The sequence below is a fragment of the Solea senegalensis genome, linkage group LG3 (genome assembly GCF_019176455.1).
Source record: "Solea senegalensis isolate Sse05_10M linkage group LG3, IFAPA_SoseM_1, whole genome shotgun sequence".
In the NCBI taxonomy this organism is placed as follows: Eukaryota; Metazoa; Chordata; class Actinopteri; order Pleuronectiformes; family Soleidae; genus Solea; species Solea senegalensis.
In genome coordinates this window covers 15,748,178-15,762,882 of record NC_058023.1, presented here as the reverse complement: position 1 = coordinate 15,762,882, position 14,705 = coordinate 15,748,178, and the positions used below count along the sequence as shown (strand labels likewise).

Sequence of the window (14,705 nt, the reverse complement as noted above, 5' to 3'; positions counted from 1 at the left end):
GAAATTTAATTGATATGATTAGCGTAGGCTTTTGGCAGATATTACACAAAAGTGTTGTTTCCTCCCATGAATGAAATCAAGATTGTTTTTGAACCGACAGATGTACTTTAACTATGCATGAAGATAAACATTTCTGTGGGTTCACTTGTTGACTTAATTGTTCCCGTTCCAAGGTCTAACTGCCGGTGATTCATTTGTTTGTCCAAAACACAGTGAGTCCTTTAGCTCTCATAAAGAGCCGCGCTTGCTGTAATTATGAGCTCTTTATTGAGGCATCTTATAAAACAGCAGGGTGCTCTTGTGTTGTGGTCCGGCTGCTCAGCCAAGGAAAAATGCTACACAGCGGTGCAAGCTGCTATGTTAGTGTTACCTTTACATGTACTCTTAAAGCATGATATAGAAAAAACACTGTGGTGCTTTTATAGACCCAGTACGTTCAGTGAGTCACTCACCGGAACTTACAGGCTGCGGCTATCAGCCAATCAACCCAATCAATCAGCCAGCCAGTTAACCCACCAATCAATCAAAATTTATTTGTTTGCCTATTTTCACAAATCCTTATTTGCCTCATTGGGCTTAACAAGGTGTAACATCCTGCAGTGTGCTGGTGTTGGAGGTTTTAGTTTTGTACTCGTTTAACTTTTTGCAATTATTGTTTATGGGTTGGCAACCTTTTATCCACGACAGATAAAAAAGTCCATTATGGGTTTTTCCAACTTAAAAGGGGAAGACCTAAGGGCAATACAGTCATTGCAGTGGCAATGGTTATTGTAGATGTTTGCTAATATTAAAAAAATCAAAACAAACAAACAGTACATTAACTGACTAAACCTATATGCGCTGAGCTCAATCCTAAATAAGACAGCTGCTGAAATTATCCATTGCTGCCTTTGAACACACTGTAGTGATGCACTACTGTTTCATCTTAAAGAATGACATCAAGCGGCCTCAACGCCAGCTCTAACATCAGTGAACCATAAAGGAAACTCTGGAAAACAAGGTGCAATGTAGATTTCCCCCGCTTTATCCTTCATATAACTGTGGTATTAATTTTAGCCTGTGGTTTTTATGAGCATTCCCGAGACACTTTGATTCCCACTGAGACCTTCAATTAAATCTGTAGATTAACTAGGATTTTAGGCATCTTTCCATCTCACACGTTCTGGATTTATGATTCGTTTGCAAAGTGTGAAAAGGTGGCAGTTCAGTTTCTGGGTCTTAGCTTTCACCCAACCTTGAGAAGCCTTCAGGCATTCATGAACGGCATTGATCTTCATATCCTTCACTGATCCTTTCTTTGAGATGAGGAAAGATGCATATGAAAGCTGTTTATCCATGAATGGCTGACCCTAAGTCCTCACAGCTGTTTAATTAACCGCAGCGGGATGAAGACTAAATCCTCAGTGAGTTTATGAACTTAGTAGTGGATGGGCAATGCTAAAAACCTGTGCTATCTACTATTAGGTACTACTGATTTGGAGTCTCACATTATAATTGCATTTCTTAGCCTGATGTCATAGCTATGTGAAGAAAACTTCCTGAATGAACAGCATGCTGTTTATATTAATATGTCTGTAGTGAAACATGCTCTGTTTGCTTTCTCATTCAACCTGACCTCGTATCCTCAGCTTCATCCCTGGTCCCTGGGAGCCGTGCAGCAGGACATGCGGTGCTGGAACCCAGCGACGCAGGGTCAAGTGCCAGGTGCTGCTGAGCTTCTCTCAGAGTGTAGCTGACCTTCCTGATGATGAGTGTGAGGGGCTCAAACCCACAGCAAGTCAGCCCTGTTACCGCACTCCCTGCTCTGATGTGTTGGGCCAAGAAAAAGAAAGCAAGACGAAGGGGGAGAAAGAGGAGGAGGAGGAGGTGGAGGAGGAAGACAGAGAGACACCCCACAGAGAGGAATTACACGACTGGGAATATGAAGGCTTTACGGAGTGCTCAGAGAGCTGTGAGGGAGGTATGGATCACTTTTACCCACTCTAATAACAGAAGGTACAATTCTCAAAGAGTACTACAAAGGGTTTGCTCGGACATTGAAACATTAAAAACAATCATGTTTTACAGGTTTACTATGTCAGTTTGACATGTTGACATGCAAACATTTGCTCCATGGCCTTTAAAGCATCCAATAGTTGTTGAGTTGTTTCACTCAAAGAACTCTGTACAGAACATGTGGCTTGTAGGAGATATGGCACTTGAAGAAAGATCTGGAGATTATGTCCTGCAGAGGTTGAGTTCTTGTATCAAAATGTCATGGCAAATGATCCTATATTCCAAAAAGTCTAAGAACAAATTGGTGGACCATACTTGGAGCCGTGTTTAGAGTGCAACAACGTCATGTAACATTGAATATTCAATTCATTTCAAATAAGTTTATTTATCTGTTCAGAAGTGAATTTGTGTAAAAGTAACATCACCGTAATTTGAAGAAAACACCATTTTAATTTTTTAAAGTCCTGCTATTATGAGCTTTGAAGTAAGTTATGTGACTTTAAATGATTTTAGATGGAGCCCCATCTATTTAAACCTAGAGGTCATATGTCACAGCAGAACTGAATGCCGCACCAGACAGAGACAGCTTTCCCTAAACAGTCTGCCAACATTTGTTAAGGCCCGCTTTAATCTCCCCACCTTCACATCCAGATCTGTATGCCCGCATCGTGTGTTCATGTCTGCTTTCGGAGTGTGCATGTTTAAGTTAATTTCAGCACATGGGTGCAGGCTTTTGTCAGTGTCTGTGCATGTGCACTCACCCAAACTCAACAAACTCCTATCCAAGGATGATTATACACTGGTATCAGATGTCACACACACACACCCTGAGGGCTGCGCTCCTGTGGACCATCACACCAGTTTGGCATTTGAAATGCCTGCCTCGTTGTTATTGTCCCCAATATTAGAAGGAGACTCTAAGGCCCTTTCTCAATACTCAAGTATGCAAGTATGTACTTTGGAAGTACAACTGGAGTAGATACTCACCAAGTACGGGAGTACACAAGTATGATCTCTTCAATTGACCATATGCACGCTGTCATTGTTAAAGTTGGGAAGACTTGTACAATGGTCATCCCTTGTGATTGCTGTAATGCTGCTGTCTAATCACAGGTGTGCAGGAGGCTGTGGTTATCTGTCTCAATAAGCAGACCAGGGAAGCAGCAGACCAGAGCCTGTGTGTGAGCTCCCGGCGGCCCCCACAACTCCTCCAGGACTGCAGGACACAGCCCTGTCCCCCCAGGTACAGAACAACCCATAAGCAATCACACATTTTATTATTAGCTAGTTTTCCATTGGAATGTATTGCCAATTGTAACAGAATTTTCAAAGACTCTGAATATGCATTTATCTGTTTTCATTAATTGTTGTAAAGCAAATATTGGGACGTAGTTCACCAAGATTAGCTGTAGGTGGCGCAAGAGCCAGTGTCACCACAGAAGGGTAACTAGGAGAAACTTGATGATGTAGATACAGAGTGCCTATAGCTGTTGATATATGATAGTGTTTTGTTGCTGCTTCAAGTCATTACTGTAGGAATATATGTGTCTTTCTCATCAGTCCACATGTTCCTCCTCTTGTATCTGCCATTTTTCCAGTGCAGCAAAATACATTTACATTTTCTTTTTCTCCTCCCTTGAGTGTTAAATATTTAATGCAATATTTCAAGGCTTTCCATATTTTCTGTGTTTGCATAACAGGCTTATGGAAACACTTTGAGACATTGTTTGAAACTTGTTTTGCATCAACATTAAAAACAGGGCTGAAATCTGAGTGTACTCTGGCTATGGCTGAAATCCAACAAATTACGAGGGACAGAGACATTCACGCGCTACAGTCTATAGACCCAATGCACCAGGGTTCTTCCACCTGCAACTACTTAACTCTCAGGCGATCAACAAACACAAATTGTGCTGGTTGAATCAATCAATCTCTCCTAATCACTGGTTGTGTACAAAAGACTTTCAGGTCCCTCTAATCCACTTGTCTCAGCTTAAACCACTTCAGTCAGAATCATAATCAGAAATACTTCATCAATCCCAAGGGGAAAGCAGTGTCAATTAATAAACCACTGAGACCACTTGAGTCTGAATGATTCGGAAGCAAGATGACAGAGATGGATGGTTGTGTCACTGAGGTCAGGAAATGAAGCCAGTGGGACAGCTTGTGGACCCTGGTCAGATTCAGGATCAAATATCAGTGGTAGGCCTTTGTTCACCTCTGATATTGTCCTTGGAGCACCTTTAGAGGAATGTACTTATACTGACCCCCTACTGCTATAGTTAGCAATATGTGTAAAAACTGAAGCAAAAAAAGTATGAGGGTGGGAATTAGTCAAAAGTAACAGGCTTGCTATGATACTATGTGAATGCTATATAGTGGTCACCAAATCAGCAGAAATCTGCTTGGAGAATGTAATTGATCATTCACAACTGTAAAATACTTCTCAACTCACAGCTTGGTTACAGTTAAACTGGATAGTGAACAACCATTCACTCTCAGAATCACACCCACAGTCAGTTTAGAGTGTCCAATTAACTTTGCATGTGTTTGGACTGTGGGAGAAAACCGGAAAACCCATATAAATCAGTTGTTACATAAGGACCATGCTTATTTATGTTAAATTTTAAGATAAAAGCAGTTAAATGTGAATATCATGTTAGGAGGATGTGGACACATCCTCTCAGATATCGTCCACGTACCTTCTCATTTATCCACCTACCATCCAATTACATTAATTTGGAATATTAACATCTTGGATTTGCTATGTCAAATTGCAAATATTAATGGAGTTTTGTAAACCAAAATATACATAACTCATCATAACCAAATACCAAAATGGTTACAGCATAGTGGCATGCTGTTTAAAATATCATAGCCATGGCTAAGCGCTGAGTGGATTTCGCGGTTGGCCATACGCTTCAAGTTAAGACCGTGCACATTGTTATATATTCCACCACTCACTCTTGTCAGAAGAGCAAGAGGCTTGCAGCCTGCCCTTGACTGTTTTTCCAGGCCTTGAGTCTTGTTTTTAGGCACAACAAATACTGTATTGGACTTGTTTCCTTTGGCCCTTTGCTTCCTCCCTGAGGCCTCCTCACCCTCCCATATTAAGCTACACTCTCTGGATACTGTTCCCTCTAAGGGGAAACAGCCATAAGATATAGCTTTGGACACGGTGCTGCTCCAGAAACAAGCTTTGTTCCCAATTCTCGCCAGTCCCTGGACACTTGAGTCAACATGAATAGTTTTAAAATATCACCTAATCTGTCAAGCAAAAAATAAATTTGCTGCCATCTTTGTCAAAGCCAAAGCTTTTGGAAGTGTCTAAAGATTTACTGACGAGGTGCATGTGCCACATCATTTTCAAGACAAATAAAAAGGTAACTTTGATCACCCTGCTTGACACCGTGTTGGACAATCACATGCATGTTGCTTCATGTAAGTCATTGGGAAATGTGGGTGAAGAAATAACGCCATAGGGATATCTCAAATGTCACTGAAATCAGGCCTAATGTATCTTTGCCAGGATCTGGTTTTAACTTTCATGAATTTCATTTTCATGATGTTACAGATTCATAGAGTATCCTCTGCTGGGATTTAAAAACACATCAATAACTCTGACTTAACTCCTTCTGACTGCACTCCTTTATAGGCTGGAGAATTCAGGGCTACAAGTGTATAAAATGGATGAACAATTGTGAATAATCAGAAACAGCCATGGTTAAGAGCTGGCCCAAAAATAAAAGCCAAGTTATGGTGCATTTCTTTTAAATTCATATCAAATCCTTGTTTTCATCCACTGTATCTCCCAAATTACTATACATATACATTATATTACACTGATGAACATTGCTTTTGCAGGTGGGAAACAGGTGAGTGGAGTTCATGCTCTGCGACCTGTGGGGTTGGTCTGATGACCCGCACTGTCTCTTGCATTCACCATCCGTCTCGGGACAGTAACCGCACAGATGTTGTGAGGGATGAAGATTGTCATAGTCCCAAACCCAGTCCCATCCAAGCCTGCAACCGCTTTGACTGCCCTCCAATGTGGGACACATATGACTGGGGACAGGTAAAAAGAAGTTCACCAAGATAAATGCCTGAACCAATTAGTCAAGAACATTTAGCACCTCTGTATGTTTTGTCTCTGCAGTGCTCCCAAAGCTGTGGTGGTGGAGTTCAAAAGAGAAAGATATTGTGCAAACAGCGGCTGGCGGATGGCAGCATTCTGGAGTTACCCGAGACTTTTTGCCCTGCTAAAAGTCCTGTAAGCCAGCAGCCTTGTGGCAAGAAAGAGTGCCCACCTAACTGGGTCACAACCGAATGGTCCCAGGTATGCTTTTCTCAAGGCAGTAACCTCTCTTTCTAAAGTCTTCAAAATTCAATGCCATATATAAGGTGTACCATCATTTTCATATTTTGAATAAAATGTATGTGTTTAAGTGTTCTGTGACCTGCGGAAATGGCATTCAGACTCTTCAGGCCATCTGTAGAAAAGTCCAGGCTGATGGGCAATATTGGACCATGGACCCTAAGAACTGCTCCCTAAATTCCCGGCCCACCAGAATCCAGCCGTGCTTGCTGAGGCTTTGTGAGAGTAAGACACCCTTTGTTTGGTTATGTTTAGTGCTCTTGTACTGCATACTATGCAGAAAGATTTGAAATACTGTAGATATGCTGTATCAGTGAAAATTGATTAGTTTTATGGAATGCAGAGGATTAAAGAGAATAATGAATTAACTCATCTGTCCTGCTCATTTGATCACAGGCTCTGTCAAACCAGACCCCACTATACTGACCCAAAAGAAAGTTTATATACAGTGGAGGAAAGGCAAAAAGATACAGTTGATTGTGGGCAGCTATGGTTACCTCCTGCCCTGGACAACTGTGGTGCTTCGCTGCCCAACCAGACACTTCCGCAAAGGCCACATTCAATGGTTGAAGGATGGGAAACCCATTGTCAGCCTCCCGCACTTCTCCATTACGCCAATGGGTTGTGTTAAGATTCACCAGGTTCATGCATCTGATGCTGGGATTTACACTTGCATTGCTGGCCAAGCACGGGAACATTTTGTCCTAAAGATTATTGGCAGCAAACATAAGCTCTCAGTTCCAGACTCATGGGTCCTTGCAGACAGTCAACAAAAAGTTGTGCTGCCTGATGTGGCCTCAACAGGAGAAAAATTTCAGGAACTACCTATCTCCCTTAGCCAATATGACAACATTGTTGAGCTCTTGCTTGAACTCAAAGGCTCTCTCCAAGAGGAAAAAGACATTACCAATAAACCACATTCCAGTGAAAAGAACAGGTCAACCCTGGAAGATGAGAGAGCAAGCATGAAAGTTTCCAGCCCAGTTGTACTTGTCGCTGATACCCACAGGCTCGATGAGATCATGCACAACCTCTCTGAAGGCCGTGGAGGACCACGGGGTGAACAACTCATTGCTCAGTTGCTCAGTGAGCTCACCATGACACAAGGTGAAACTAATGACTCTACTCTTCACCCTCCGGAAAGTGCAGAATCTTCTACACATGGGCCGCCTATTTATAAAGCAAAAACCCACACAACCAGAAACCCAGTGATTATCCAGCGGCCTAGGAAGGTCGGAGTCGTAATGTCATCATCTGAAATGATAGTTCATGTGGGAGTGCCAGCTCTGCTTCAAAAACCAGTTGATAGTTTGGAGTTAAGATGCGAGGCACTGGGAAATCCTGAAACATCCCTAACATGGACAAAAAATGGAAAAGAGTTGCTCTACAATAGCAGGTTAGAACTACCTGCTAAAACTACTTACTTTTGTAATTTGTTGTTCTTGGACAGATCTGTTTCATGTTCAGTGCATTTTGTATTTGTGTTGGCAGAGTAGGAATGTTGCCCACTGGCTCGCTTAGGATTCAGTCTCCAAGCAAAGTTGATGAGGGTTTATACACTTGCACTGCCAGGAATCGTTTTGGATCTACATCTCTTTCATCCTGGCTGCGGGTTGCAGGTAAGATGGATGAACAATTGATGATGCTGCCGTACTGGTTTTTTTTAATGACAATAAATCTGTCATAGTCTGTGAACACTCCATCCACAGCAAAGCAATAGAATAGGTCAACACCTTCATGTGTCTTGGGGTCACAGATGAATTCAATCACATTGAGCATCACATCACTGACATCCACAAATGATCCCAGCATGTGTAAGCTCAGTGCTCTTTCAGTGACCTCCCCCCTCATCTTACTTCTTCCACCCATCATATTCTATTGTTCCCCCGGTTTCTATAACATGATCAATACAAACAAACTAACCAGGATAGCTCACACTGCCTACAAAATGATTCCCTCCACTAGACCTAACCTCTTGACATGAATCACAGATCGTACCTACATAACTACCTACGCACCAACAAACCAACCAATCTATTATCTTCCTACCTACCAACTACCCAACCGAACAACCTACCTACTTACCTAACTACCTGCCCCTACAATATCTGTCAATCAAATTCAATTTGTTGTCAACAGATGAAAAGATAATGATACCCTTGACAGAGCTGTTGGTTATGGCGCTGGAGTCACCTTAATTAAGCATAAACACTGGAAATGCAACAGAAGTAATTAAAAGAAATCTGGCTATAAGCATTCTTTACATGTGATACAGCCTCAGTAAAGCTCAAAGACTTCCTGTGACTTCACTGAAATATGTTTTTATAGCAACACACACACCGGATTACAGCCAGTATTACCCCAATGTCAAGTTAAGTTTGCCTTAATATACTTTTATGTAGTCCAGTTTAAAGTAATTTGTGTTGTTCTTTTGTGGTTCAGGCTAAGAATTTCTGGGAAAGCATTCTTTTCTGAGGAACACACACACAGACCCACCACATCACAGACACAGATAGACAGTAAGCTTTTACTCAGCCACATTTGCCTGAGTCACTGATGAGGAATGTCAACAGGTCAGGTCTCACATGAGCTGCACAGTCCTTCGTCTCCTTGATTCAATAAATCTAAATCTTAATGAAATTCTATTAAAGCCAAGGGCTACTGTGTTCTTCCTCATGTTCCAACTTTTTCCAACTTTTTTTTTTTGCGCATACAACATCAATTAGCAATATTTCCAAAAAGTTGTTCTGTTCTGCATGATAAATAAATATAAAGAGGCTCTAAAGTGCTAAAAGTCAAAAACTTTGGAGTCATACCTGTAATGAGACTTTAGTTATTTATTTAGTTAGTTAGTTTTATTGGCTTAAAAGGACAAAACATCTGGGGTCCAAACCATACACAAATATTGCTATTAAAGTTGTATAACTCTAAACAAAAGTTACAGACACTAATTTATATAGTCAGCCATTTTAAATACACATTCATGTTTGCCATGTTATGTTCTGCTTGTCTTCAAAGCCTCACATGTATTTCTTTGTTGTATTTCCAGGTAGCAAAGGAAGGAATTGTGGTCAAGTTAACAGTATGGGAGTAAATGGCCTTATTTGCTCTGAGAGAAGTAACAGCAGCCAATCAGCAGAGTTGTGTCAGGGACAAGGGTGTCACCTCAGGTAATTCACATCATTATACTACAAGAAGAATGCTCTGAGGCCAGGAGTTCTTCCTCTGCGTGCGTGCATGTGTGTGTGTGTGTGTGTGTTTTCTCCAGGTTCACTGGTTTCCTCCCACAGTCCAAACACATGCAGAAGTTAATTCTTTGTAGATATGACTATGTTTGTTCCTCTATATGTGATGGACTGGCAACCTGTCTGGGTTGCTTTTCACCTTATATCAGCTGGGATTGGCACCATGCAGCCCCACGACACTCATAGAGAGGATAAAGTGGTAGAGAATGAATGGATGGATGGATGGATATTGGGTTTGGTAAAATCAGCGGACCTTCTCTAAGTAATTGGTGTGCAAACAATATAAAACAAAGCTTTTCTCATGAACACATATGTTTTCATTTGCCCTTTCCAACTACAATTGGATTAGGTGGCGAGTTGAACCTTGGTCACCATGTTCAGCCACTTGTGGAGGTGGCTCCCAGACCAGGAGTGTCCGCTGCATGAGTGCATCTGAGGGAACGTCAAGAGAGGTGGAGAGCCAGTTCTGCCTTGAAACAGGCAGGAGACCCTCTGACAGCAGGCTGTGCAACCTTCTGCCCTGCACCAGATGGACCCCAACCTCTTGGGGGCTGGTGAGATTACACAGTATTGAACAGATACTTTCAGATTTTTAATTATGTGAATGTGGACTGTAAGAACCATTGTTTTGGTTGCCATCACTTAGCAGGAGGATGCGCTCTTGACAAGGTGATATAACTCAGGTTAATGATCAAGTTTGGGTTGCTGAATTGAGGGAGCGGCACACAAATTTTATGTTTAAGATTTCGGAAGTGTTAGAGAATAAATATTTTACTTTTTGGAACTTTAGAGAATCATCAATTATGCACATCGGAACTAGCAAGCAGCAACCAGTGTCCTTTTATTGATTAGCAAAAGAATGTTTACTTTTGCAAATTGTAAGATAACTGGCACCTCATAGTGTATGAGTTATCTAAATATTTCAAAGGACATTGGGGGTCCCAATAGGGATGCATCCCAATAGGGACGTGGAGGATTTGGTGTCAATGCCGTGACAGCATATTATCTATTATAGCCACCTATTATAGCCACATAACAGCGTATGTTGATTTCCCATTGGGGGGGAGTTGGGGGAACTTTTCTATTTAATTTTTAAAAAAAAATGTTTCAGTTCAAGTTCATATTTATCTGTCTGCTTATACTGATAGATGACAATGTAGACTTGTGCATTAACATATGTGTATATATATATATATATATTTATATGAAAATCAGACTAAAATGTAATCAGGAAAATTGTTATGATAGATTATGTATCACTGCCCAAAAAGTGGTTCTATTTAACTTTTTTCTGTTAACTGTTCTACCCTTTTTCCCCAGTTCATTTTGTACATTTCATTCTATTTGAGTAGAAACTGCATTGTTTTTTAGTCTATATTTAATTAATAGTATAAACCAAATGCTTAACATATTAGTTTTGTATTTAAAATTTGAAATTTAGTCAGAGGAATGCAGTTAATTTTAATTAATGGTTAAAATTTCTGCTTATAGTGTCATGGTCAGTGTATAGGACCCAGTTTGGCCACACAGCACCGCCATGTTTACTGCCAAAACATAAATGGAACCAAAGTCACCAGTAGGATGTGCATTGGACTCCGCAGGTAAACTTGGTCAACATACAATAACATACAATACAATTAATATGCTTTATGGAAGGTGATTTTTTATATTGGTGATGTCTTGTGTTTCACTGAAAAAGTAGTTCTGTGTCTTTTGTATGTGTCTGTTTGTATTTTTAGGCCGATCTCTCTGAAGAACTGCTCCACAGATAGCTGTGCCCTGCACTGGCGTATTGGTCCGTGGACCCAGTGCACTGCAACCTGTGGAAGACACGGCTTCCAGTCACGGCAGGTGACTTGCACTCACCGTCGCACTGGCAAGGCTACACGTGAACATCAATGCCTGTGGAGGCCACGCCCCCCCAGTTGGCAGCGATGCAATATTATGTCGTGTGGAAGAGGTGAGACACTCAGTAAATTATGTAAAAGGTTTTGTAACTGTGAGTGACAAAAAACCTTGCTGACATAAAATTATGAATTTGATTTGATACAACTATGTAACTGTGATTGTACTTTTTCACAGAAAAACTTCCCTGAAAGGGGATGTATTTACCATGATGCTTATAGTTTCATTTTTCTGAGATTTAGAAGTATCTATTCCTAAAAAACCTTTGAGTTGTTAAAGTCACTTTTGTTTTACGTACATCCTAAGTCAGAAGTGTTATTTTTAGTCTGTGCGCACATGTGGGAAATTCCAAAAAACCTGCAACACTTTTTGAATGCTTCAAACCAGTGAAATCAGTGTATATGGGTATCTAGTAATCAGTGGCGGTTGCTGTTCTTTGAAACAGGGGAAGCTCATTTTAAAATGTATTTATACATAAATTCTGCTCCATTGACTCCAAGAGTAGCTGAGCTTCTCTGGAAGTGATGATTTTGTTGCATGTATCCAATCACTGTGTCACTCACCACAGTGCTGCCATGGATTGAACGATTTGTGATAAACAAGGGATTCTGAATTAACTAATCAGTTGATTGCATTCTAATGAACTTTTATATTTAACCATTTATTTCTGACATCCCTTGCTGTCTTTGAGCAATCACCTCTGCTAGTAATGTTTATTGATCAAGGTGCAAATCTTCACAGTTTAGTGTAAAGTATTGCAATTATTCATGCTGTGATAAAAAATGGGCCTCTCTGGTCAGCCAACTACTGAATTCACATGTTTTCCATTGGCTGTTTTCGTCCATGCTAGCGTCAATGGTTCCCTCTTTCATCACTCTCTTGTCTAATCAGTGTGAGGCAGACCACACCCCCTCAGTGCTCTGCACTCTCCCTCACTCCGGTCTCAGCCCACTTCTTTGGCATTTTTCAAAATTTAGCATTGGGCAGAGTTAGCTTCATATTTAATTTTTATTTAATAGCTGGATGAAGACTTCAATGAGGAAAAGTGATGAGACTTACAGTGAGTCTGTGTCATGTATTATCTTCTTTGCATTCCAGCAGGCGAGTGCCGAGACAGCACAAGGTACTGTGAGAGGGTTCGACAGCTGGAGCTCTGCCCCTTGCCCCAGTTCAAGAGTCGCTGCTGTCAATCCTGCCAAAACACCTGAGACGAAGGAGACCGGAGATGAGCACGGTGGACAACCTGAAGAAGTCAGGGAAGGTGCCAACAGAGACTTGAAACCTCTATGCCCCATCCAAATACAACAACTGCCTTCGATTGAACAGATCTGGATGAGTTGCATGGTCATACCTGGAGGGACTGTTAATGTTTTTGTCAAAGATGCAATGTGTGGGTTTGAATTAGAGAGTATTGTTTTTTGAGGAGTGGTGTGTCTGTTAATGAAGGCTTCAGTTTTACTCTTTTCTTTAAATTCTGAAGTTCACTTTCAGCAGCTTTCCAGAGTAAGTCACAAGTGACTGAGACACATTTCCATTTGTGAACAAAAGGAACATGAGGTTACTGCATGATTTCATAAAGAGGGGCTTGTAAAAAGAGATGTTACACCAAACCTGTCTGCGTTACTGCGATGTGGTGCTGTTTCAGGGTTAAATACCAATAGCATTAGCATTCAGCACACAAATGTGTAATTATTAGCCTTTAAAATTGACTGACATTTTACCTAGGGATTCTGGCTAAAACCCCCAAGTTTGTGAAAACCACTGGATAGTTGTGTGTTTGCCTTGTTTTTGCAATGATCTTCAAAACAGTATTGTTAAATAGTTTCAATTTTTATTGTGGGTGTAATGCAGTGAAATACAGCACAGTGCTGTATATAAAAGGGAAAAAGTTAAAACGACTAAAAGCCTAATATCTGATAAATGGTATACATTCAGTATTAGCCTTCTGGAAAATGGATCAAGATCTGTGCTACCATTTGATCAATTTAGCATATGAGGACAGCAGTGATTGATCAAGTCATTAAAAAAGGAAAGACAGTTGGATTGCAGATGTTTTTAACTGCGAGTTGAAAGTAGAACATGATAAAGCGTTATCTTGCATGTGTTGCACTAGAGGAGGTATATTAGACTGGAGCAAGTCAGTTTTGGGAAAAAGACAATTTTGCACTAAACTCTGTTAAGAACATGCTTGTGGAGATTTTTTAAAAATCGAGTTTGTTATGTCACATTGTTTATATATTTTGTTTTCCAATTTCAATATTTTTTGGAAAGATATTTGTCAAAAATGTCCCTTTAACCACTTTGAGACGTTGCAGCCCGTGTAAACTTGGGGTGAGTATTTTCACCTCTGGCCATCCTGTCCAGGGAAGAATATATTTTGTATTTTTTACCTTTTAGGGGAGTTTAAGCAGCTATTTTGTTACTCTTCTGCCTAGGAAAATGAGTGAGTTGAAAAATGGCATCTGTGTCATATTTGGATGTTTGATGAAACAATTTTATTTTTTGTAATGGTTTGGCACTTTTGATATTACACCTTTGGTTTTCATCTTCATATGCAACACAAACCATTGCAGGAGACTACTTTGCCTTTTCATTGCGGTGCCATCCAATGATTTATTTGAGATGAAAACATCATTAATATTTTCCTTATGCTCTTAACTTATGTACATATTTGTCTTGTCTTTCAACTATTTATTTTAATGTGTGTTCCTGTGCATACTTTTGTAAATAATCAGAGGGCTGGGGTTTAAGTATTCATTTCTAAAACAGCTGATAGTATTTGATGTGCATGCAATGGGGACCCTCTACTGGTGACTTGACGTGTTGACTCTGCTCATGCCTGGTTTATCATTAAATAAAACCAAATACATTCCTTTCATAATCTGTTTGTTGTGATTACTTTTTGGATTTTGGACTTACATCCTGACTGCATTATCAGATTAAGATGTTCAAATTGGATTGTTTATGAAAGTTTGTCAGTAACAGAGTCAGCCAGTGGGCTCATATTTGTGGGCTGCTGGAATGTCAGCTATTTCTTCACGTTTTGACTGGCCCTGTCAGTCTCTTTACTGGCCCACTTTATCATTTGCAGTGCACATGAGAGAGTGTTGCATGCTTGTTCTAGGATCACCGGCCAATCACAACCAAGTTTTATTCTCAATGACATGATCCAGGCCCCCGTTCCA

The 14,705-nt window shown here is 40.5% G+C and overlaps 1 protein-coding gene across 3 annotated transcripts in view; it reads left to right on the top strand.

The window, feature by feature from the left end:
- LOC122767107 (ADAMTS-like protein 1) overlaps positions 1-14,398 on the top strand; it is a 103,157-nt gene extending 88,759 nt beyond the window's left edge. For 2 of the 3 annotated variants that reach the window (XM_044022463.1, XM_044022465.1), the window contains 12 exons: positions 1,629-1,960; positions 3,109-3,238; positions 5,860-6,070; positions 6,152-6,331; positions 6,442-6,595; positions 6,767-7,766; positions 7,862-7,989; positions 9,420-9,540; positions 9,965-10,169; positions 11,107-11,216; positions 11,355-11,575; positions 12,619-14,398. In XM_044022463.1, the coding sequence (XP_043878398.1) occupies positions 1,629-1,960; positions 3,109-3,238; positions 5,860-6,070; positions 6,152-6,331; positions 6,442-6,595; positions 6,767-7,766; positions 7,862-7,989; positions 9,420-9,540; positions 9,965-10,169; positions 11,107-11,216; positions 11,355-11,575; positions 12,619-12,728 (2,902 nt within the window). In that variant the 3' untranslated portion in view covers positions 12,729-14,398. The remainder of the gene's footprint in view (positions 1-1,628; positions 1,961-3,108; positions 3,239-5,859; positions 6,071-6,151; positions 6,332-6,441; positions 6,596-6,766; positions 7,767-7,861; positions 7,990-9,419; positions 9,541-9,964; positions 10,170-11,106; positions 11,217-11,354; positions 11,576-12,618) is intronic. The other variant, XM_044022464.1, reaches the window with a different exon arrangement.
- Positions 14,399-14,705: the final 307 nt, after the last annotated feature.